At 35.7% G+C, this 25,855-nt stretch overlaps 1 protein-coding gene and 1 non-coding gene across 7 annotated transcripts in view; one reads left to right on the top strand and one right to left on the bottom strand.

The window, feature by feature from the left end:
* CDH18 (cadherin 18) overlaps positions 1-25,855 on the bottom strand; it is a 990,219-nt gene that overhangs the window by 251,831 nt on the left and 712,533 nt on the right. For all 6 annotated transcript variants that reach the window (XM_073891068.1, XM_073891071.1, XM_073891072.1 and 3 more), the window contains one exon: positions 8,380-8,674. In XM_073891068.1, coding sequence (XP_073747169.1) covers positions 8,380-8,674 — 295 coding nt within the window. The remainder of the gene's footprint in view (positions 1-8,379; positions 8,675-25,855) is intronic.
* Positions 10,853-10,959, top strand: LOC112820560 (U6 spliceosomal RNA). The gene has a single exon (XR_003207193.1). It is a non-coding gene; the product is annotated as a U6 spliceosomal RNA (small nuclear RNA).

The following is a 25,855-nucleotide window of genomic DNA, read 5'->3' as shown; positions in this document are numbered from 1 at the left end:
CTCTCTCTCTCTCTCTCTCTCTCTCTCTCCCCATCTCTCATGAATAAATAAATAAAATCTTTAAAAAAATTATTGTTTTAAATGTTTTTTAAAGAGATTTCTCAATACACATAATAAAAACACCTGTACCGACTTTTTATAAGAATATGACATTCCAGTATCACTAAATGTCTTAAGACACTTACAATGTCCTTTCTGTGAATGGTAACACTGTTTACAAGTACATTTCTACTTATCCTATTTTCATTTCTTAAATGCCGCACAAGCACTAGACTGCTGACTCCAAAGGCAGGTATAATTTAATCTCATAGTTTCCTCTTTGTGCCATGATAATCAGTATTATTAACATTTTATTTCATATTCTTAAAATTCAGTTCTGAAAAACTTAGACATTTAATGGTTACATTAAATCAAAATTAAAGAAGTACTTCTTTAAAGTTGTTTAAAGGACAAAGAAGAAAATTATTGTATAGAATAATTGCTAGAAGGTGGTAAAATCACAAAGACTGGCATGATAATGTACTGCATACCAGAGGAAAAAAGAAAAAAAAAAGTTAAATATTCATTGATAAAATATGTACAAGTGTCTTCATGGACCTATCCAGGTCCATAATATTATAATGTCACTCTGTCCACACATGTTCATTTTGTTTTATTTGATCAAATTTTTAGATAATTAAAAAAATGCAATATGACAGTCAGTAGCTTACAAGGCATTCATCATAAATCAAATGGTCTTTTCTAAATCAACACTATAACAATCAGATTTTCTTTTAAAAATGAGAGCCATAATGACTCTCAAGTAGCCATACTGACACTTTGCTCTGTGAGCACAAATAACCTAACTTTATTCATTGGTATACCTCACTGTTTTCATAATATAGTGCATCTGAATACGGCAATTAATAATAACCATGAAAATTGCTGACCTGGGCAGATAGAATCATTTTTGGTCATAAAATATACGAGTATTCTAACACTATGAGATTCCCTTTGGTGACTATAAATTTAACAAATAGCATATTCTCCAATTCATGTTTCTACTTTGAAATGCTTTTAAAAAATACTCTCCCCACAGAGAGCATTTGGCTATGTCTGAAGACACTGTAATATGATGGTGGTAGAAAGGATGCTACTAATATCTTATGTTTGGAGGCCAGGGATGCTGCTGAGCATCCTACAAGGCAGGGCAGTCCTCCACAGCAAAGAATCATCCAGTCTAACATGCCATTTAGTGGCAAGGTTGACAAACCCTGCTGTAGAGGGGTATGATTCCCTAGATAACAGTTGAAATTACATGATGTAAATCAAAGAGGTAAAGGATAACATTGTATTGAATCATGCATCGAAAAACACTCTAGTTTATTTTGCATCTTTCTTTATTAAACCATCCAGAATGCCACAGACTTTGCTGATTATTACTCACTGTCAAGAAACATGCACCCACATTTTGCTTTCCTTGCAGGTAATATAGCACACAACAATTACTTGGAGGGCTCCGTAACTATTACTTAGCACTACAGATATACAAAAAACAATAATCTGATAAACTCTTGCACACCCAGGAAGTCTCTTGAGCTGCCTTCTCTGCGTTCTCATAGCATATTCTGCTAAACTGTGAAGGGAATTCATCATTTGCATGACAATCGTGTTTATTTTCCCTCTTAACACAGGTGCGCACCCACCCACGTGCGCACACACATGTGCACGCACACACACACCTAAGCAGACCATAAACCTACAGGGAAGACAAGAGTATTTTTGCATTACTATATCTTCTATGTGGAGTTCTTGTCTAACAAACCCCTGCACACTATGTAAGATTAATTGAGGACGTCTCCTCTAAGTCTGCAAGCTGAACTCACTGTCCACTTTATGGTTCCCTTGTATTTTGCTTAACGAACACTATATTGAAATTTTCTGTTTATATGTCTGTAACCTGTTCAAATTTAGGGACCTTGTTTCCCCTTCCTTCCTTCCTTCCTTTCTTACCATTTTATTACTAGCCACTATTAGTTCTCAGCACATAAAATGCCTTCCCTCTGTCCTCTCTGCAAAAAGAATTAAAGAGATACAAAAAGGGAGATTTTTTTTTAATGGCTTGGTAATTCAGAACTGAATTAATGAGTATATGACAAAAACAATGAATTTGTCAGACCCCGTATGCTGAGAAAAATTTTGTTGCCTATACTATTAGCCATTATTAGTATTATAAACCTATATATCTTTAAGCATTACTGTTATTTAAAATGTTTTATCACAAGTCTGCATTTCACTTTTTATTATCACTTTATAAATAACATATATATAAAAATATATATTTTTAGTAAAGAGGAATGCATTTCTCTGATAGCAGATAAAGCCACAACCCATTTTTCGAAGTAATTGCCTTCACCAGTATGTGTGTTTTTTTAAGATATATCCTATATGCACATACATCATACAACACACCCTTACTTTCTAAAATAAACTAGATTATTCCACATGTACTTCTGAAAACTTTTTTTCTCACTAAAACAATATAGATCTTCGTATATCAGTATATACATACAAATTCATTCATTTTAAAAGTGCATATGTAATCTGTATGTGTTTGAAGAGTCATTTACTTGAAAACTTCCTAACTGGTAGATTTCAAGTGTGTTTCCAATGTTTCCCTGTTAGGAATGGCATTCCTTTAACATGCCTCTTTGTGGAATCATGTGAATGCATCTATAGGATAGTTGTCTATAATACGTTCTCAATTTAAAATACTGTTAAATTGCTACCCAAAACGACTGTAGGACTTCACCTGTCTGCTAACAGCTCTGTACATTAACAACTTTGTGAATTATCAGACTTGTATACTTTGGTAGGTGAACACTGGTTTCTCCTTCTCCTTTGTGGTTTCTTAAATTACTGACGAAATTTGAGGTTTTTTTCTTTGGACAAGTGACACGTTTCTTTTTTCTGTGACTCTCCTGCTAATGTAATTTCCCCATTTTTAATTTGATTGTGAATGTTATTAAAAAATCCCCTTATGTAATAAAAATTAGTTCTCTGTCAGCCATGTTTGCCAGTATTTCAGTTCATCTTTCATTTTATTACGTTTAGCATAATTATTTGACATCTGTATTTTCAAATGTTTATTCATTTAAATTCATGTCTTACTGATTGTTGCTTATCTTATCTTACATTTAAAAAATCCTTCATATACTTGTTTTGTTTTTTAGTGGCTGTGTTTTCACAAGCAGATTCAAGTTTTAGTTTTTATAGTTTAATCACGGATTTGTTTACTATTAACTTTGTCCTTAAGTGTGGGGAAAAGCACACTATTCCCATTGTCTCAGCATCATGAGTACACTGGTCCTCCACCTGAGCCCCACTCCTGAGCTCAGTTAATGAGGCTACTTTCCATTGCTCCATACCTCCATTTGTTTCACTCTGCACACTATCTGCATCACAAAGGTTTTTCAGCTTTTGGCACACATACCTTCCTGGAGACTGTCCATTGTCTTTATCCACACTATATCCAATGTACACATTTTGGAGTTGTTAGAAAATCCTTTTCCTAAAACATATCCTTGCTGGATCCCCTAGGGATTAGATTTCTAATATAAATAAATGTCTATTCCCTTACTCTCAGGAAATTTAGGATTGATTTTCCTCTTCATGGTATGTAGCCATTCCCAAACCCAATCCTTTAAAACAAAAAGGAACATTATAATAACATCGAATCTATCCTCACATGTCAAGAAGGAAACCCCACATCTGGCTCAATAAACTGTACGGATTCTGGAACATCCACTATTTTTGTTATAATTATTCCACAAATAGCTCGATCCAGATTTTACATTTTTAACTAAATTTAAAAAAAATTGGGAACTTAAAAGCTGAATCTCTATCTGGCTTATAAATGTTTTCCAGTTGCACTTCTTACTAACCATGTAGTCCTGGGCAAACTATTTAACTCTACGTATCAGTTTTATCCTCTGTAAAACAAGGATAACCATAATGTTGCCCTTATGATGTGAGCATGAAATTATTACAAATTACATGCAATGCCTGGCATATAGTAAGTGCTCAATAAATATTCCTTGATTCTGTTTCAGTGATCATTACCACAACTGCTTTGACAACTTGTAGTCTCAGATCCTGGCAAAACCAACTGGTTGTTTCGTGGTGATCAACTTTAGATTTTCTGCAGAACTCAAAGTCAACATTCAAATGTTCAATTTCCTTTTCCTTGCTGATCAAAATTTCTATGGATGCAATTGATTCTCCAGCTGATGGCAAGCAAGATTTAAATATCTGAAATCAACTGTTAACTGCATCATAGGCAAAAAGGGAAATAGCTGCAATAGTACAATCATCTAGCATCACAATTACATAGAAAGGGAAATAAGTGCTGATTTCATGTGTCATTCCCAAATCAAGGCACTTCATGGAAAATGGCATCATTGTTTCTTATCTGATGCTGAAACCATTCTCACTAGTCTTTTGGATTCAGTACTGGTTTTAATTTTTGCCTTTGGGTTTTTTGTTAAATATCCAATTTGTCCAAGTACCAATTCAGATTCAATATAGCTATATGTATCTGAGATCCAATGAAAGAGTTTAAACGGAAACAAGGTTTACTTTGTAAAGAATAATTTTGGCATTGGCAGGCCTGGGAGAGAGCATCAGTTCTGCAATAGAATCATTCTTCCAGACCCTTTTAACTTTCTGCTCCATCTCACTTAGCAGCAAGCTTTCATCCTTACGGTAAGACTGGCAGCTGCATTTCCATACCCCATCTGCATTATGGGCCATGGGTGAAATATGTGTGTCCTAGATGGAAGGGAGTGGTGGGAAGTGAATATTTGATTCTGCATCATGTAACCCTGAACAAAACTGATTTGTAGCAACACAAAAAGACAAGCTGAATAATAGTTAGATAACTAACAGTATCCACCTAAAGGGAAGAAGCCCAATCCTATCGTTTAGAACAAATAACATATGTTCAGGTACATGTGTGTATTCAGCAGGGCTGGCAGAACACCAACTGCCCTAGAGTAGCAGATGCCTTGTTTATCAGAGCTGTGACGCTGTCCTCTAACTATTCCCCCTGCCTCCAGTCTCATCCCCTGCAAGCCCTTACAATAGAGGTTGGCAAACTTTTTCTGTAAAAGGCAACACAGGAAACATTTTCAGCTTTGTGTCAAATGGTCTCCATTGCAACTTCTCAGTTCTGCCACTGTAATGCCTACCATAGGCATTACTACCAAACTACCATAGGCAATATTTAAACAAATGGGCGGGGCTGTATTCCAGTTAAACTTTATTTACGAAAACAGACAGCAAGCTGAATTTGTCTCCCCTGCCATTGCTGGCCGGTCCTTCCACTAAAATATTACTAGCTTATTAATTCTAAAATCAGAATCAATGCAAATATCACCCATTCTGAAGCAAATATGGAAAGTGAGTTCCTCCCTCCACTAACTTTCAGGGGACTTCCTATACATTCATATTAAAATGTACATTCTATGCTCTGAAGATGCTTTTTTTATCTGTTTTTCTTTAGCGAGTTCTCTCTCTCTCTCAATGGAATCATGCCTAGAAGCACAGTAATACAATTACTTAAAGCCTATTCTGTTTTTTCTATTTGTTCTTTTTCTCTACTTTTTTTTAATGGATGCTTATTTTTTTTTTAATTTTTTTTTTATTTTTATTCATTTGAGAGAGAGAGAGAATGAGAGATAGAGAGCACGAGAGGGAAGAGGGTCAGAGGGAGAAGCAGACTCCCTGCTGAGCAGGGAGCCCGATGCGGGACTCGATCCCGGGACTCCAGGATCATGACCTGAGCGGAAGGCAGTCGCTTAACCAACTGAGCCACCCAGGCGCCCCTGGATGCTTATTTTTTTAAAAAAATTATTTATTTGAGAGAAAGAGAGTGAGAGAGAGCACTCTCTCTCAGGGGGAAGGGAGGAGAGGCAGAGGGAGAAGCAGACTCCCCACTGAGCAGGAAGCCTGAGACAGGGTTGATCCCAGGACCGTGGGATCATGACCTGAGCTGAAGGCAGACGCTTAAATGACAAAGCCACCCAAGTGCCCCTTTTTCTCTACTTCTTGCAGATATTATATATTTCTCCTCAACCATACTCATCTCAGTAAAAGAACTTAGGAATACTGTTTCCCATTCCCATCCTCCTCTCAAGTTCTGGATGAAGACTTTGTAATGTTGTGACTTGTTCCTAAGTGCTCAAACTATAGCCTATGCTTCAATAATTCCTTGAAGCTTCATGATTCTTAGATTGTACAGTGTCCTTTAGCATCCTCAAATGTACCCAATTAGACTTAACTGTGTACACACACAAACACATACTTCAGGGTACATTTCCAATATATATATTTTTTTCCTTTCCTTGTCATTTTCCTTGATTTCAAAGATTGCTGTTTGGATTCATTTTCAACATTTTCTCAAATATATTTTTAGATAAGATAAGGTGATGATCTACTTTCTTGATCCTTCCCCAAACATTTATTTTATCTTGACAAATGAATCATATTTTGATGAACAAAGGATTTGGAGCTCGAAATTTTTTTTTTCTTTGTATGTTATATGTTCAACTGTCAATCAGATTCTAGTATTTCAAGTGATAAATAAGATGTGTGTGTATATATATATATATATATATACACGTATATAAATTAGTAGGCAATTTAAAAATATCTGAAATTTTATAAAAATGTATCTTTTATTTGGGTTTTAGGTACTTTGCCAGGATTTACCTAGGTTTAATTCTTATTCTAACCCTTCCTCAAAAAATCTATTAAACTCATAAATTCAATATATTCTTCACCTCAAGGAAAAAAATATTGTTCATTCCTTCATCTACTCTTTTTTGCTGTCTGGTAACATACATCATTCACACGAGAGGTCTAATGAGCATATCTTTTATGTCTCATCTTGTACCACAACTCCCACATTTTGGGGATTTTTTGCTCTCTGATTTTTACTTACTTTTTCCAGTCTGATATGTTCTCAAGCTCCAGGACAATAATTTGGATCATATCAATGATGGTACATGCCTTAATCATATACTGATATTTTGTTGTTTACTAGTTGCAGAAAACATGGCTCTGAATTACAGAAATTTCTTTATAGTATCCCAACAACACTAGGGCTCTTGTTTTCTTCTGCTCAGTAACTTGCTCGGTAATGACTACTCTGCCTGTGTTTCTCTTTGGTGCTTTGCCCCTTGGTTATGGTGGTTTCACCTGTACTCCTTGGGGCTCTTATGTAGCCTTACCAATGGCATTCTCATAAATGATGGAGTCACAGAGATCTTCACTTCTGTGAGACAAAAGGGGGCTAGCAAATGGGGTGTCAGTTCCTTGACAAGGTGAGAGAAGGAAGTCTGTTCTAGAGTTTCCACATAAACTCTCACCTGCCAGGCTTAATGGTGTTGAGCCATATAGACTTACATATATAATACTCATATCTAGTAATACATATAAGCTCAAATATATAAAATCTTTACTCAAAAATTGTGTTCTACATCCCAGCTTAGAGTCTTACAGAGATAGTAAAAAATTATCATAGCTGAACTTCATTTTAATGATTTAGAAAATTTATCATAGGAGCTAAAAACAAAATAAAATAGCTATATGACAGAGATCTATAAGTAATGAGAAATCCCCAGATCAGCAGAGTGACTAGAGACCTAGATCATAACCCATCAACTGCAGTGTAAGCTCTACATTCAAGAGAACCTGGTGTCAATTTCTTCTTGGCCCTTTTCTAGATATATGAATTTGGGAAAATCACCTAATTACAGTATGCCGGTTTATACATCTTTAAAATGGTATCCAAAATACTTTAAGGATTATGTATGTTTTAAAACAAATAAGGTATGTAAATGCTTATGAGTATCTAAAAGGTTTTATTGAATACTGTAGCTATTACTTACAATTTTAATGTAATTTGCTCATAAACTGCAAGCTTAAAAGACGTGTAGCAAAAGATTTCAGACATTATACTGTCTATTTTTATTTATGTAAATTTTCACCTTGAATGTGTTGGTATCTTCGTAGCAAGATACATGAAGAAATTATATGGTCAAAACCTCTGTCAAGTAAGAATTGCTGGTGTTTTCCCATAAAGGAAAGGTTTTTTTTTTTTTCTTGATAAACAAACCATTACCTATACTTATAAGTTTATAAATGAATATTAACAAATACTATAATATCTAGACCCAATATTCTTTAACATTTTAAGCCACATGTAAATATCAAAATATTTTGAAATTTCTTCAGATTTCTACACACACGCACAAACGAAAACCTTGTCTTCAAATGATGACTTTTTGGATTCTCAAATATATATTAACTGCCAAAGTAAAGAATGGTTTTTCTTACCCATATCTGACATTTCAGGCACAGTAACGATGTATGGTCCATCTGTGAACTTTGGAGCATTATCATTGATGTCTTGTACTTTGATTATGAACTCGGATTCAGGTTCAAGAGGCTTGTTTGTTCGTCTGTCAATAGCCTGGGCATGAAGCACATAGTGGGTCTTCTGCTCTCTGTCTAGGCTTTTCGTTGAGTGGATGTCACCGGTGGTATCATCAATGATAAATATAGTCCCAGCACCTTCTCCAGTAAGGATGTACTTGACAGACCCATCGCCTTTGTCAGAATTGGAGTGCAGCTGGAAAATAAAAATTAAATAATGTAGCTTCCAATTATATTCTAACCTAACATCATGTTACCTTAAAATTGTCTATCTATAATTTTTAACTTACTTTGATTATAACTTTTCTTATCTCCACAGTGTCCTGTCAGTTACTACAATCATTTATTTTTCTGCAGTTTTTCTCTACTTGGTATTGATATGGATATTTTTATCATGATCTAAAAAATACAATTATTTACTTAAGAGAAATAAATAATACTAATTAAAAGAAAAACAATAACACTTGATGTTATTCTACTAATTCACCACTTCACTAACTACAGAAAATAGAATTGGAGAAAGAAATTACCAGTGATTCACTGTTGCCTTCAATACTTTCAGGAATAATGATTTTTTAAAATTAATTGCTTGGCATTTTATTTCAAACATAAAATTTTAAAAAGAAAAATATATATGGCAGGAGAATATTCAAATTATTAAAACTTTCCACAAAAGAGGCACTTATTTGTTACAAAGGTATTAATTTTATAATTTGAAAAATTAAAAAAAAAGAATTTTCCTGATTAATTGTTCAGATTTAGAACATTAAGGGCATTAAATAGATTAAAATAGAATATTTTCTTTTTTTAAGTTTATTTGTTTGTTTATTTTTAGTCATCTCTTTGCCCAACATGGGGCTTGAACTCATGACCCCGAGATCAAGAGTCACATGTTCTACTGACTGAGCCAGCCAGGCATCCCCCCTTTTTTTTTTTAATTATGAAACTTTAACTCAAAATTTAAATAGTAGTAAATCAAAATTGATTGATTTAATCAATACATGGGCCTATTTTTTAATTAATTGAAATACACTAACAAATTCTCATTCATTAAAATAAAAATAATGGAATATCATTTTAAAAATATTACAGAGTAATACTTCAGTAGAGAAGAAGTATTTAGTAAGAAAGATAAATACATATTAAGATAATTATAAACCACTTTTTCATCATTTAAACATCAGAAAATGCTTTTATTTTTAAATTTTTATTTATTTATTTAGATTTTATTTATTTATCTTAGAGAGAGAGAGCATGGGGGATGGGGCAGAGGGAGAGGGAGAGAGAGAATCTCAAGCAGACTCTGCACTGAGTGTAGAGCCCAACACGGAGCTCAAGCTCATAACCCTGAGATCATGATCTGAGCTGAAATTAACAGTTGAATGCTTAACCGACTGAGCCATTCAGGTAACCCAAGACATGCTTTTAAACTGCATATAATTCATACTTCATAATCTATTACAACTTATACCATCTTAATTAAATATTTCCATAAGAGCCACTGCTATATTTCTAACGAGAAACAACCACACAATATTTACTTAAATCTTAAACATATATTTGAAGAATTGTGAATTGTTTCTCCCAAGAGATTTGAACAGTTATCCTTCATATGAAACTCTTTTGGTTACTTAACCTTAACTGCTCCCCTTTTGCTCATTTCTGACACTTGGAAACATTGAAAAATATAACCTCGTTCATACAGCTTTTGGGTTTCTTGCCATAATAAAGAGAAAATTTTCAAGGATTATATTAAAGTCTCTGAACTCTTAGAAGACATTTTTTAAAAAGATAAAATATAGAAAAATATAATAAACTGTGACAAAAGGACTATTTTATGGTAAAATTGAGGCAACTGAAATATAAATTATAGTATCTCAAAAATAATCCTATCTCTTTCTTGAAAATGCATAAGACATAAACAGGGACAAATTCTGATGGGAATCACTTAGCAAGATTCAACAAATTATATCTTTCCAAAATTACTTTTTTTTTGAGCTTTTATAAAGAGGCGTAAGAACTCCATTAGCAAAATATGAAAAACATAGCTTTCAAAGATTTCACACTTCATTAGTAAATTAACCACTGAATAAAGAATGCATAATGAGTTGTTTGGAGATAGTTGTAAGCATGGATGGAAATGCAATAGTCATTTCTTTATGTTTCTCAACATATCTTTTTAGCACCTAGAAAAAGGATTTATCATTTATGAAGCAGAAACCTGCAAAATATCAAAAGAGCAGCCTGTTTCACATTTTGCAACTTTGGTTTAATCCCTAACCAAATCATGGCAAAGTAAAACAACAAATTCATTAAACAAATGTTTTTAAAAACACTTTCTCAAACACTCTTGTTATTAAATAAAATGAGACAGGGGCTCGCTTTGGCAGCACATATTCTAAAATTGGAATGATACAGAGAAGATGAGCATGGTCCCTGCTCAAGGATGACACACCAATTCGTGAAGCATTCCATATTTTTCAAACAGGGTTTTAGAGGGGAGGGGGGAGGGGGGATTGGTTAGCCCAGTGATGGGTATTAAGGAGGGCACGTACTGCATGGAGCACTGGGTGTTATACGAAAACAATGGATCATGGATCACCACATCAAAAACTAATGATGTATTGTATGGTGACTAATATAACATAATAAAATTTAAAAAAATACCCAAATTTGAAACATAATAGGTAAAAAAAAATGTGAGAAAGTTTTATTAGCTATTGTTATACTATATATAAATTATAAATCTATATAACTAATTTAAAACCCTTTTGTGGGAAATATGTTACACTTCTAACTACTACTTTCAGAAAGACATAGCAATGGTGACAATTGAATTTTATTTTCAGGATATATTTTCATATTCTTCTATGTTCTCAGTGAGGTTATTTTGATGTTCCTTTATTTTGGATTGAAGGTTTGTTTTACAAAATGTTAATCATATTTAAAGATTGGGCTTATATATATAGACCAGCAATGGAAGTATGTAAGAGAAATAGGCAAGTTGTCAATCTAAAGCATGTATTAAAAACATAACACACTCTATGCTTTATATAGATTGTTAGGCATTTCAGATAAAAGACAAATATATGAGGAATTTTATGGCTTTAGATTTTAAGACTTGAATCTCATTCCATATTCATAAAGTGTTTATAATTAGTAAACAACTAAGCCTAAATATTCCCAAAGTTATGTCTAATTTGAAAATAGATGTGCAATAAAATCAGTGAGTTATAATTTAGCAGTATTTATATTATTGGACAACATAGTAAAAATTATATTAAAATGTTATAAATATGTATTTGAATTATATAAGATGTTAATAATGCTTAGCATGAGTGTTTAAATAATGTAGATAATCATTTCATTAATGGATTTTGTGAATCTCTCAGCAGGCCTAGTTGAATCTTGGAATGATTAGCTTTTATGTTAACGCAGATGGGAAACTATTACAATGGCATTTAGCTTATATGATTAGGATGATAACCATTTGTGAAAGAATAAAGTGATCCACTCAGGATTACCTCTTGTCTACAAATACCCATTTCCAAATGTTCAGTTCAGTTTGGAACACATATCTGCAACAGAAGTGGCTCTTGAGAGAACCACCAGCTATATTTTTTTCTTTTGCTTAATCAGTGAGTTTTAAGATCCTGAAAGAGCACATGTTGTATTTTAGGGTTTTTTAAGGCAAGAAACAGTGAATGAGTGAATGAATGAATGGATGAATGAGTGAATGAATGAATAAATGAAATGCGTGAGCAGTAATCATATTAGTAGAGGTAAAAATCTTAAGATACAGAGAGAAAGCTCTTTGATACAGATAATCATGTAAAACAGAAAACCAGGATAGAAATGTGTTATCTCTGAGTGTGGGCAGCAATAAGACATCAAACAAAAGAACTGGGAGTAGAGTACATACATTAGAAATACTCTGGATGTAGACGTGATGCTGATTTAGCAACAGCAAAATATGATGTTGTAAGTTGAGCTAGCTATTATATTAAGAGAGAATTTCATTGTATCTTACATTGACCTATGTAAAAATATTTGGGAGACAAAGTTGACTTTAGTCATGTATACTGAACTCTTTGTAGCAGAAAGTTTAGAAATACGAAATACCACTGAGAGAACAGTGTCAGGGTCTTATCACAACACACGGTGGTGGGAACATACTTTTAGAGTCATGAGATTTTGCAAAGTAAGTTATATTTTGTGCCAAAGGACAGAGGTTATATTGTCCTAAAGCAAGAAGAAAGAATGCTTGTGTATGTTATCACATAATAATGTAGGGTTAATTAACTGTTCTTTAGAGAACAGAAAAGGGGAGGAGAATGAAGAAAGAAAATATAACCACCCAAGGAAAGCAAAATGAGCACTTCTCTGACATTACTTTAATAAATTGTCTCTTTCTAAGTGTTAAGTAGTAACCTATGGCACTTAGGAAGCTCGTGCAACTCACATGAGTTCCCCGTAGAAAACTATTTATTCACCCCGGATCACATTAGGATCAGGACCTAAAAATTTATAGCTTTCACTCCAAGGCAGAGTTCCTCACTAAGATAATATTCTACCCCTTGGGGAAGAATAACTTGGAAAGGTTAAGAAGATTGTGGCAGAGCAATTAATTTCAAAAGTTGCTTTTAGTCAGAACTTTGAGTTATGTTAAAAAGATAGGTCACTGACTTAAAATTATAATATTTTAAACTAAATGTTTTACGTATTTTTATGACTAGGAAACTTATATTTACAGTATTCCACTGGAATCCAGGAATAAAGTCAGAAATATTATATAGTAATTCCACTACTATTATTTTTCCCAACACATAAAATACAAGAGATGCAATATGAAGATCATAGGAAATACATTATTAAAATTTATTATACATCCTTCATTCCAGAATGTGTTGTATTTTTTCCAGAATGTGTTATATTTTAAACTATAAGCAGATGAAACAAAATTCAATTGAACTATTAATAACGAATTGATGTAAAGAAGAAAAAACATATGAAATCATAATAGTCTCTTGGTAATGAACATATCAGTCTTGTACAAAAAAAAAAACATAACCATTGGTTTTAATTAGGTATCAACTAATATGTAAAAAGTTATATTAAAGGGGCGCCTGGGTGGCTCAGTTGGTTAAGCAACTGCCTTCGGCTCAGGTCATGATCCTGGAGTCCCGGGATCGAGTCCCGCATCGGGCTCCCTGCTCAGCGGGCGGCCTGCCTCTCCCCCTGACCCTCCCCCCCCTCGTGCTCTCCGTCTCTCATTCTCTCTCTCTCAAATAAATAAATAAAATCTTTAAAAAAAAGTTATATTAAAAATAGTAATGATAAGGGGGCGCCTGGGTGGCTCAGTCATTAAGCATCTGCCTTCGGCTTGGGTCATGATCCCAGGGTCCTGGGATCGAGCCCCGCATCGGGCTCCTTGCTCAGCAGGAAGCCTGCTTCTCCCTTTCCCATGCCCCCTGCTTGTGTTCCCTCTCTCGCTGTGTCTCTCTCTGTCAAATAAATAAATAAAATCTTTAAAAAATTAGTAATGATAAAGCACTTTGTTCAAGCACAAATCTAACATTAATTGATTAAAATGTTAAGAAATTAGGTGAGAGTAAGGAAATGAGGTATGTGTTTGTTTAATTAGAAACATCAGAGGTCTTTGCAAACATGCAGAAGTCTCCTGTTGAATTTCAGTTTTTAACATTTAAATTATTAATGTGTACTCTTAGAGAAGGAAACTAATGAGGGAGGAGGAGGAGGGAAAAGGAACAGGAGACAGTATGTGTTTATTATATCCCCTAAATCCCAGATTAGGGGTATTAATGTACAAGATTAAAAACAAAAACTATAAAATATCTTTGATGTCTGAAGTTGTCATAATTCCATATCTTTCAGCTATACTTTAGAGAGCCACATTGGAGTGTACCAAATATTTATGCACTGCAGGAGGCAAGTCAGTGGTTGAGAATTTCACTGTTAATTGTTGGAAAGCCTCAAAACCCAATCAATTGATTAAAGTTGGAGATATATGGTGCATAGGAGTACCTCTTCTCTATCAGAGTTAATCTGTGTTCTTTTATCTGCCAATTAGGGTCCAGCTGAGAAAGAGACAGCGCTGGCAACTGGTTTTAAAGAAAAAAAAATCTCAGAGTGTACTAACATTAGTACAATTCCGGAAAAATACTGGCCCAAACCATTGTCCACACGTTCACATGTGTTGTGATTTCATCTCCATTAAAACTCTATCATTACTGTTCATTGTAGCTCTTTATTCAAATAAAAAAAGCAGTAATTACATATTGAAGGGAGATGGAAAGAAGATGAAGAAATGTGAATGGCTTCAATCATTTAGAAAATTCATCTGACAATAAAATGTAAGATTATCATTTGATCTAGTAATCACTTTCAGAAGTATATAGCCAACCAACAAATATTTTTGGAGCTCTCACTGTGTTCCAGTCCCGGTACTCAGTACTTAAACACATCAGTAATGCCGAGATTCCTACCCTGGGAGAGCTTACATTAATCCCAGTGGGAAGAAATATACAGTAAGCAGAAAACATGACTGATATATAATATGTTAGAAGGTGGCAAGACCTACATTCCCTTTTACAAAGAGAGAAAGAAAGTAAAGGAGGAGAAGAACTATCAAAGGTGGTTGGGAATGTGTAGAGAGATTGCAATATTAAATATGGAAATATGGTGGGCAGAACACTGGCCCCTCAGAGATGACTCTATCTTTACACTGGAAGCCTGTGAATATGTTACTTTATATGGCAAAAGGACTTCATACACGTGATTGAGGTTAAGGTCCTTAAGACAAGGAAATTACCTTGGTGTCTCTACATGGGACAGTTCTGATCACATGGGTCCTTACAAGGGAAGAACTGACCCCAGCTGGGTGAGAGAGGGGGGAAAAACGGAAGTGTGAGAAGGATTCAGCACCTCATTGCTGGTTCTAAAATGTAAAAATCTTCATGCAAGACCTAAGAAAGGCCTCTAGAAGCTGAGAAAAAGCAAGGGAATGGATTCTTCCCTAGAGGAATGAAGCCCTGCCCACAACTTGATTTTCGCCCAGCGAGAACTATCTTAAACTTCTGACCTGTAAAAGTGTTGGTAAATAAATTTGTGTTGTTTTAAGGCACTAATTTTGCAGTGATTTGTTAAAGCAACAATCAAATCTAATAAAGGAGTCAGATAGGGCATATTCAAAAGACGACATTTTAGTAAACTCTTGAAGGAGGTGAAGGAGTTAGCCAAGTGCACATTATAGGGAAGAGCGTTGCAGGCAGGAAGAACAGAAAGAGCAAAAGGATCAAGTTAGGGACATGACAAGCAGATTCCAGAAACAGTGAGGAAGCAAGTGTGGCCACAACTGCATGGACAGAGAAGGGCAGTAGAAGATATCAGAGAAATTCAGCAGTCCCCCTTGTCTTTGGTTTCGCTTTGCCTGGTTTCAGTTACCCCCAGTCAGTTGTGGTCCAGAAGCAGATGATCCTCCTTCTGATGTATCATCAGCAGGTCAGTAGTAGCTTAATGATGTGTCACAACGCCCACATTGTTCGCCTCACTTCATCTTATCATGCAGTCATTTTATTGTCCCACATGATCATAATGAGAAGGATGAGTATAGCACAGTACGATATATTAAGAGGGACCCTATACACAATTCACATAACTTTTTTACAGCATGTTTGTTATAACTGTTTTATCATTGCTGTTAATCTCTCATGTCTAATTTATAAATTAAACTTTATTATAGGTATACATGTATAAAATATAACACCATATATACAGGGTTCAGTATTATCCGAGATTTTAGGCATCCACTGGGGGTCTTGGAGAGTATCCTCCATGGATGGAGGGACACTGTAACTGGAAGCAAGATCATGGAGGACCCCTGAATAAGATAAAGGGGAACTGGAAAGTTTTGAGCAGTGGAGTATCATAATTGATTTATGTCTCAAAAGGATTGTGTCTACTTCATTACTGAGAACAGAAAATAGAGGAACAAAAATGAAAGCAAGGAGAACTGATAGACTGCCACAATGGTAATACAATGATCGATGATGACAGCATGGACCGGGGTGGTGGTGAAAGAGATAAGAAATGGTACAACCATGGGGGCACATGGGTGGTACAGTCAGTAAGCATCCGACTTCTGAATTTGGATCAGGTCATGATCTCTGGGGTTGTGAGATGGAGCCCCTCACTGGGCTCTGCGATCATCGCGGAGTCTGCTTGAGATTCTTTCCCTCTCTCACAGTTACTAAGAATATGGAATTGTAATCAAATGAGATGTGGAAGCATACAGGTACAGGAACTAGAATGGGGAAGATCAGGAATTGAATTTTTATTATTTATTTATTTATTTTTTTAAAAGATTTTTTTTATTTATTCATGAGAGACAGAGGAGGAGAGAGAGAGAGGGGGCGAGAGAGAGAGAGAAGCAGAGGGAGAAGCAGTCTCCCAAGGAGCAGGGAGCCCGATGCGGGACTCGATCCCAGGACTCTGGGATCATGACCTGAGCCGAAGGCAGACACTTAACCATCTGAGCCACCCAGGCGCCCAGGAATTGAATTTTGACATGCTAACCATGGTATTTCTATTGGGGATCTCAGTAGATATCTAGAGGCCATTTTCATATGCAGTCTGTAGTTCAAAAGACAAATATGGTTGATTTTATAAATTTGGGAGACATCCAGCACAAAAGCGGCATTTCGAGCAACGAAACAGAATGAGGTTATCTATGAAATAAATGTAGAAGAAAAGGAAAGAACTGAGGACTAATACCTGTAGTGCCTCAAAATTAAAAAGTCAGAGGGACCAGAAAGATAGAGAAGAGACAAACCAAACACATGCCAGTGTCCTGGAAAACAAGAGAAATTAAACATCTGTGTATATCTATATATGAATAACACTGATTATTTCAGAGGCAATCTAAAGGTCCAACCGGAGGGTTCTCTATAATTTGTTGTGGACTGAGAAAACCATGCCATGCAATAATATAGAAGCTGAGATCTTACTTAGATGAAAGTATAAATAACAAAAGGTACATGTGTAGAATATTCGTATTTATAAACATGGACATATGCACAGTTAGGAAAGAATATAACCCAAGCAGGTGAGGCTTGAGGGAGGGCAGAAAAAAGCCGACACTGCAGGGAGGTAGTCAGTTTCCTTTTATATATCTTTCAGTTTTAATTGATCGAATATATATTACTTTTTTATATAAATGTTCTTGTTTTAATTGAACAACAGTTCTGGGTTTTATTTGGGCCAGTTATGTGGAAAAGTCACAATATCTTGCAGCCCTCTCTCAAAGTGGTAGGAATCATTAGACAATCTCAGGTACCATCTTATTTCCATGCATAGCCTCTAACCTTTGCTTGATTCTCATTCTGAGAAGCTTAAGAATTTGATTTTTTTTTTGGGGGGGGGGCATGCCTCAGGTTGCTAAATTCTGTCCTGAATGTAGCCACATCTCTCGGGCAATTGCTCTAAGTTGCCCAGGTACTGCTAGGTAATGCTTACTTAATTGGCTGTCTTGTCTTGCTCAAGCCTGTCCTGACATTTCTGTATCCCTGCCTAGCTCATATGACCCTCACGTAATCCTGCAATTTCCACAACTCTATTCAGTTATTCTTTTGGTCTGTATCAATACCGTCTTTGTGTTTACTCTAGGTTTAAAGCCAATTCAATGTGATGGAATGGAAAAAAAATTTATCCATCCCTACTATGTATCAAGCAATGTGCTGAAATAAATCAGGACCCTTGTCCTTAAGAAGTTTTTAGTGCAGTGAGCCAGAAAGAGCAACAGATCCACAGACTAGGGGTAGTTCTGACAGAAGCATAATGTGAAACCAATTTCCCTCGTTGGGAATTTTTCCCAGAGGAAAGGACACAAAGTTTCAATCTATATTCCTGTTTCTCCATTTCTATAAAAGGATAAAAGCTACACACTTTCTAAAATTTAACTCATCAAACTTTTTCTTTATTCATGTGTGTTCTGGATTTAATCCTATCACTCAATATAAATTGTTCTAAGGTTAGCAAACACCACCCAGTTACAACTTTATTTATTTACTTGTGTTTTTGGAGAAAGCTATTTTTAAAAACATGATTAAAGCTACCACAGCACAAGGAAGTAGAATGCAAAACTCTCAAATATTGGGTCCTAACTTTGGAAATGCAAGACATGGAAATACTGAAGCTTTTTCAATGGAGAGAAACTGTGGATTGAGACTCAAGGAGGATACAGTGCAAACTATAAGTTTTCTTGCTAACTTTTTCTGTGATGTATGGAGCTACTCAACCCAGAGTTGAGCACACATAACTCTGCAGGTTGAAATAAAAATTCTGTGGTCTACTATTGTGCACAATTTTTCCTCTCAGTTAAGCTTTTCAGGATGAAATGGTATTCTGAAATGTTTGAATCATAAAGATCAATTTACTCAGCTGTAAGTCTGGACTCATTCTTTACTTCCTCTAGTGTTTCTTATCAGATTGAATATCCAGAGCTACCACTTTCTCAGTCACTCAGTATGAAATTGTATGCACTAATGATGATTTTTCTTTTTCCATTTCCCCTCACTAAAAACTTTCTAATTCTTGTGATTTGATCTCTTTAAAATATCTCCCAACCCCCATCCCTTCTCTCCATCACAGTTACCAGAGTTAATTCATGCCCTTGTACTTTCTGAAATTATTGCAGTTTCCCATAAGTGGTCTCGTTACCTGTCTTCCTGTTTCTGTTCCATGCACATTCCATTTACACCATAGTTTAGTGTTACTTCTAAAATGTGAATTTTATCCTTTCCTAAATAAAACACTTGAGAGCACAGCCTTCAGACGGAATACATCTTCACCTGTTTCCTGTCTATGCATCTAACCTAATCTTTGGGCACGTCACCATTCACACGAAATTTTTAGCCAAACTAAACTGGATAATCTGGCTCCTTATGTGCCCATTGTCCACTGGCACTTCAAAGCATGATATCAAAAAAGTGAAAAGACGATTCACGGAGTGGGAGAAAATATTTACAAATCATACATCTAATACCGGTTTAGTATCTCTTCTGTAGAAATTAACAAGCTGTTATGGAAATATGCATTTCCATATTAATATGAAAATGCAAGGTAACCTAAATAGCCAAAAAGGTACGAAAAAGAACAAGGTTGGAAGACTGGATATTCTAGATTTAAAAACTTACTACAAAGCTACAGTGATCAAGACCATGTGGTCCTGGAATAGAACAAACCTGTAAATCAGTGGAATAGAAATGAAAGTTCAAAAATAAACCCATACTTTTTTTTAAAGATTTATTTATTTATTTTAGAGAGGGAGAGCGTGCGTGTGTAAGCAGGGGAGAGGCAGAAGGAGAGGAAGATAATCTCAAGCAGATTATCTCAGTGGGGACACTGAGTTTGGAGACTGACACAGGTCTAGATCTCACAATCCTGAGATCATGACCTGAGCGAAACCAAGAGTCTGATGCTTAACTGACTGAGTCACCCAGGAGCTCCAATAAACCCATAATTTAAGGTCAATTGATTTTCATTATTGTGTCAGGATAATTCAACTCTTCAATTCTTTCAACAAATCTTGAAAGGACAAATTGGATATACATATGCAAAAACTGAAATTGCGTCCCAAGCTCAGATCATATACAAAAATTAACATAAAGTGGATTAAAAAAAAACTAAATTTAAGAGCTAAAATTATAAAACGCTTAGAAAAAGACACAGGTGTAGATCTTTGTAACATTGGAATAGGCAATGTTTTTCTAGCAATGATGCCTGAAGCACATACAACTAAAAAAAAGATCAATTGAACTTTATCAACATTAAAAAATCTGACACTTCAAGGCACCGTACCAAGAATGTGAAAAGACAATTCACGGAGTGGGAGAAAATATTTATAAATCATGTATCTAATATGGGTCTAGTACATAGAATTTATAAATAACACAACAATAAAAAGACCAATAGCCCAATTGAAAAAAAATGGACAAAAAAATTAATACATATTTCTCAGAGGAGACACGAATAACCAATAAGCACATGAAAAGATGATCAATATCACTAGCCATTAGGGAAATGCAAATTAAAACCATAATGAGCTACCACTGCAGACCCATTAGGATGGCTAAAGGTCTAGAAAGAGAAAATACAAGTGTAGGCAAGGATGTAGAGAAGTTAGAACCCTCACACACTGCTGATGGAAGTTTTCAAAATGGTGTAGCCATTTTGAAAAGCATTTGGCAATTCTTCAAAATGTCACACATATAATTACCATATTGATGTGGGAAACAAAGGCAGAAGAAAAATTATCAAATTTCCTTACTACTTAGAGCCCATTTGACAAGTCCTTGAAACAGGCAGAATGACATTCCCCTAGGGACTCAACTGCCTCAATGTGGACATTTTGTTCAGGGCAAAAGGCGATCTTAGCCTGACCTCCAGGATCCTGTACGTCTACCTTAACATATAAAACTTCCTTTATCCCGGGGCGCCTGGGTGGCTCAGTCGTTAAGCGTCTGCCTTCAGCTCAGGTCATGATCCCAGGGTCCTGGGATTGAGCCCCGCATCGGGCTCCCTGCTCCGCGGGAAGCCTGCTTCTCCCTCTCCCACTCCCCCTGCTTGTGTTCCCTCTCTCCTGTCTCTCTCTCTGTCAAATAAATAAATAAAATCTTTAAAAAAAAAAAAAAAAACTTCCTTTATCCCTACCACCCAAGATACATGTTGGCAATCATCCTCCAGGCATATGACCCACTGATGTACATCCAAAGGGTCTCATTGAGAAAGGGACAGGCAGGGCTAGGTAGGGACAGATAGGTAGAGGGCTATGTGATTAGTCACAGAAATCTCAGAAGTGCTGAGGCATAATGAAACCAGAGATAAGGGAACAAACCAGAGCATCCTGTCCTGGCATTAGAGGTGGGGTCTTTTTATGACAGTCATCTTGTGACCAACAAAGAATAACCAAACCCCAAAGAAGAAGCAAGCCATTAAAGATGTTATCACCAGTCTTACTAAAACTAAGATGTCACAAGAATGTTAAGGCCACAGGCTCCCTGGTCATTTCGAAATAAAAGACCATCAGTGGAGGCCCACGTTGGCAACCTGTTCAGGACCCCTCTCACTCTTGAGAGCTTTTTCTGTATCCTTGCTTAATAAAATTCTATCACTTTGCTCACTCTCCTTTATCTGTGAGATTCATTCTTCGACTCCGTGAGATAAGAACCTCACTCTCTCGCTTCAGTATGACCCAGAAATGGGGGTCTTAAGTATCTACCCAAGAGATATGGAAACATATGTGAAACAAAACCTCTAAACAAATGTGGCTGGCAAGGGCTGGGGATAGGAGGAGAAATAGAGACCCATTACTATTGAGCATGGGGTTTCTCTTCCAGGGCAATGCAAATATTCTGGAATTGGGGAGTTGTGATGGTTGTGCACCTTTGAGAATGTATTAAAAGCCGATGAGCTGTACGTTTTAAAAATATGTATATGTTGTAAATTATAGCTCAATAAAAATTAATAAACTATATAAATGTACTAAGCACACCAATTAAAAGGCAGAAATTGTTAGATTGGAAGTAAAATAATGTAACTTAAGTGAAAATGCATAAGAAGGCTGAAAGGATGGGAAATGATATACAAGCCAACTATGAGGGCGCCTGGGTGGCTCAGTTGGTTAAGCGACTGCCTTCGGCTCAGGTCATGATCCTGGAGTCCCGGGATCGAGTGCCGCATCAGACTCCCTGCTCGGCAGGGAGTCTGCTTCTCCCTCTGACCCTCTCCCCTCTCAGGCTCTCTCTGACTCATTCTTTCTCTCTCAGATACATAAATAAAATCTTTGAAAACAAAACAAGCCAACTATCAACATAAAAAAGCAAGTTCATGAATATCAAAGTATATTTCAATACACGGTATATGACAAGAGTTAAAGGAGAAAATTTCATGATTTATTAAGAGCATACAAAAATCCTAAATACACAAAGACCTAATTATAGAGCACAAGATTTCATGAAACAAAAATTGACATAAGAAGAACAGGAAAATACACAGTGGTGGTAAATTTAACAACTCACTCTCTGTAACCGATATAATACACAAACTTTAAAAAGAGAGAAAAAAACTTGTGCTATCCAACAATTTGACAAAGTTGACTTTACAAAACACTAAGTCTGACAACTACTTAAATACATTCTTGTCAAGTATACAAGGAATCTTCACTAAGAGAGCATATATTTGATAACACAAGTCTCTAAATTTCCAAAGAATAAAAACTTACAGAGTATGTTATTAAACCAGGAAAATACTATAGCCCAGAACCTCTTATAGAACTACATGACATTGGGGTACCTGGGTGGCTCAGTTGGTTAAGTGCCTGCCTTCAGCACAGGTCATGATCCCAGGGTCCTGGGATTGAGCCCCACATAGGGCTCCCTGCACAGCAGAGAGCCTGCTTCTCCATTTGTCTCTGCCCCTGCCCCTCTCCTTGCCCCTCCCCTTACCCCTCCCCTTGCCCCTCCTCCTGCCTGTGCTCACTCACTCTCAATCTGTCAAATAAATAAAATCTTTAAAAAAAAGAAAGATGTATTTTTCATAATATATTAGCAAATAGAATTCAGAATTATATGAAATGAATTGCATACCATGAGCAAGTGACATCTATTCCAGGTTTGCTTTACATTCAAAAATCAAACAATGCAATTAACCACCTTAAAACAATTAAGGAAAATAATTACATAGGAATCTCAATAAATTCATAAGAGGTATTTCAACAGAAGTTAATGTATATTTATGACACAAACACTAAGCACATTAAGAATAAAAGAAAACTCTCAACCTGATAGCAGGATTTACGAACAGCTAAAGTTAACATCATACTTTGCATTGAAAGATAGATAGCCAAATATCTTTCCTGCTAACACCAAAATAAAGGAAGTATACTCATTTTTACTACTTATATTCAACATTGTATTGAAAGTTCTAAACTATAATAAAACTATATATATATATATATATATTTAGTTTGGAAAGGAAGAATTAAACCTGCTTGTATTCACAAAACCATATTTGTTTACCTAGAAAATACTAAGGAAACTATGTATATAGACACACAGTGCGCACACACACACACACACACACACAGAGTAACTACTCTTCTGATGAATTTAGCAAAGTCAGAGTATTCAAGGACAGTATTTGAAAACTGAATGCATTTCTACACACTAGCAACAAAAAATTAAAAATAAAATTAAGACATTGAACAATACCGTTTATGAGGGCATCAAAAAGCCTAAATAATTGGGAATAAATTTGAAGAAAGATGTGTGAGGATCTCTTTACTGAAAACTATAAACCATTGCTTGGAAAATTAGAAAAGCAAAACGAAGAAAAGTTATAGCACACTTGAAAAGTGGAAGTGACCATAGAATTATCATCTTCCCCCAAATTGATCCATAGAGTAAATAGAATTCCAATCAACTTTAGAAATTAACAGGCTGATTCTAAAAATCATATGAAAATTACTGATGACTTACAACAGCCAACATAGTTTCAGAAAAGAAGTATATAATTGGCACATTTAAACTATTTGATGTCAGGTCTCACAAGAAAACTACACTGGTATAAATACAGGCATACAGATTAAAGGGGCAGAATAGAGAATCCAAAAATAGACCCCACACAAAGATTAATGGTAACTTGAATTAACAAAGGTTCTAACATAATTTAATAATTTAATTAAGTGACACAATCTAATAGGGACATTTCTTCAAAATTTCTAGGAAGAAGCTGATGGAGCTCCAAAATTCTAACAACAGGATGCCAGGTAAGAAAGCCACTCATCAGTAAACACATCCTAACTTTTATATAAAAAATGAAAGGATAACACAGACTGCAGAAAACAAAAAAAGAAAGAAAAAGAGAATCCAGAGGCTGGATTCATGAAAATTATTCCTACATCTTGAGAACTAGTTAAGGAACTTCTGGTATCTGCTTGACTGAATTTCAAAATCCCACTGAGCAGAGAATCCTTTGTGTCTCTAACTTCATCCTTTTTGAATATATAGTGGTATATTTTGTTTTGTTTTGTTGGTTTTATTTTTTTTTTATTTTTTTAAAGATTTTTTATTTATTTGACAGACAGAGACCCAGTGAGAGAGGGAACACAAGCAGGGGGAGTGGGAGAGGGAGAAGCAGGCTTCCCGCCGAGCAGGGAGCCGGATGCGGGGCTCATCCCAGGACCCTGGGATCACGACCTGAGCCGAAGGCAGACGCTTAATGACTGAGCCACCCAGGCGCCCCTGTTTTGTTGGTTTTAGTGCCTGTCCCATCATTGTGTGTGTGGTGAGAAGATAACATGTTTTTATAGTTTCACATAACTACAGACCAAAAAGAATGATATTTAAGGATATGAACTTACGGACTTATATCCAAAGAGCCTCATCTACACTTGGACTTGGATTAGTTAATGAGATCCAGTATTTTGAGCTAACACTATAATGGGATGATACTTGTGAAGACCTTGGGTAAGGATGAGTATATTTTGTAGGAGGAATATGAATCTCCGGGTTGTCGGAAGGCAGCCTACAGTGGGCAGTGACTGGAATTACCCATAATGATTGCTGCCTCCAGCTATTTACACACATATGTAACTTCTTCTTAAGTTGGGGTGGGACAGTAACTCCTAATTAGATACAAGTGATGGGTTGTCATTTTGAAAAATAGATTATAAAAGGATACTGGCTTCCATAAGGCTTGCCCATTCTTGTCATCTGTAACTCTGTTGCAGTCTGTCTTTCCTTCTTGGTGCTCTGAGAGAAGCAAGCTGCTTGTATAGGAATCCCTCTAAAGAAGCTCACAGGACAAGAAACTGATGTGTCCAGCCAGTAGCCAGTGCGAACCTGCAGCTTACTAACAGACATGTGAGTGAACTTGGATGTGGATTCCATGCATAATTTATCCCTGAGATAATTCCAGCCCCACTGAACAAACTGATCACAGTCTTATGAAAAATTCTGAATCAGACACACTCAAAGAGGCCATGGAGTCCTGACTCACAGAAACTATGAGATGGTATCTGTTGTTTTAAGTCACTGAATTTTTGAGCAATAATGAATCCCCTAATGATGCATAAGGATGTATCTCAAAAAAGAATGCTGAATGAAATCAGCCAAATAGAAAATAAGTACATATATTGATTCCATTTGTAAAATATATAGAATGTAAATGTATAGACATGCAAAATGTAAGCTGTGATTAGAGAAATCAAATCAGTGGTTGTCGGGATCAGGGCTGCAAGTTAGTGACTGTAATATTTTCATTATCTTGATTGAGATGGTTTCAAATGTCATCAAGTATG

The sequence above is a fragment of the Callorhinus ursinus genome, unplaced genomic scaffold (assembly GCF_003265705.2).
Source record: "Callorhinus ursinus isolate GAN/ISIS: 27379988/994484 unplaced genomic scaffold, GSC_fseal_2.0 scaffold3, whole genome shotgun sequence".
Taxonomy (NCBI): Eukaryota; Metazoa; Chordata; class Mammalia; order Carnivora; family Otariidae; genus Callorhinus; species Callorhinus ursinus.
Note: the sequence above shows the minus strand (reverse complement) of the source record. Positions and strands in the feature narration are given on the sequence as shown.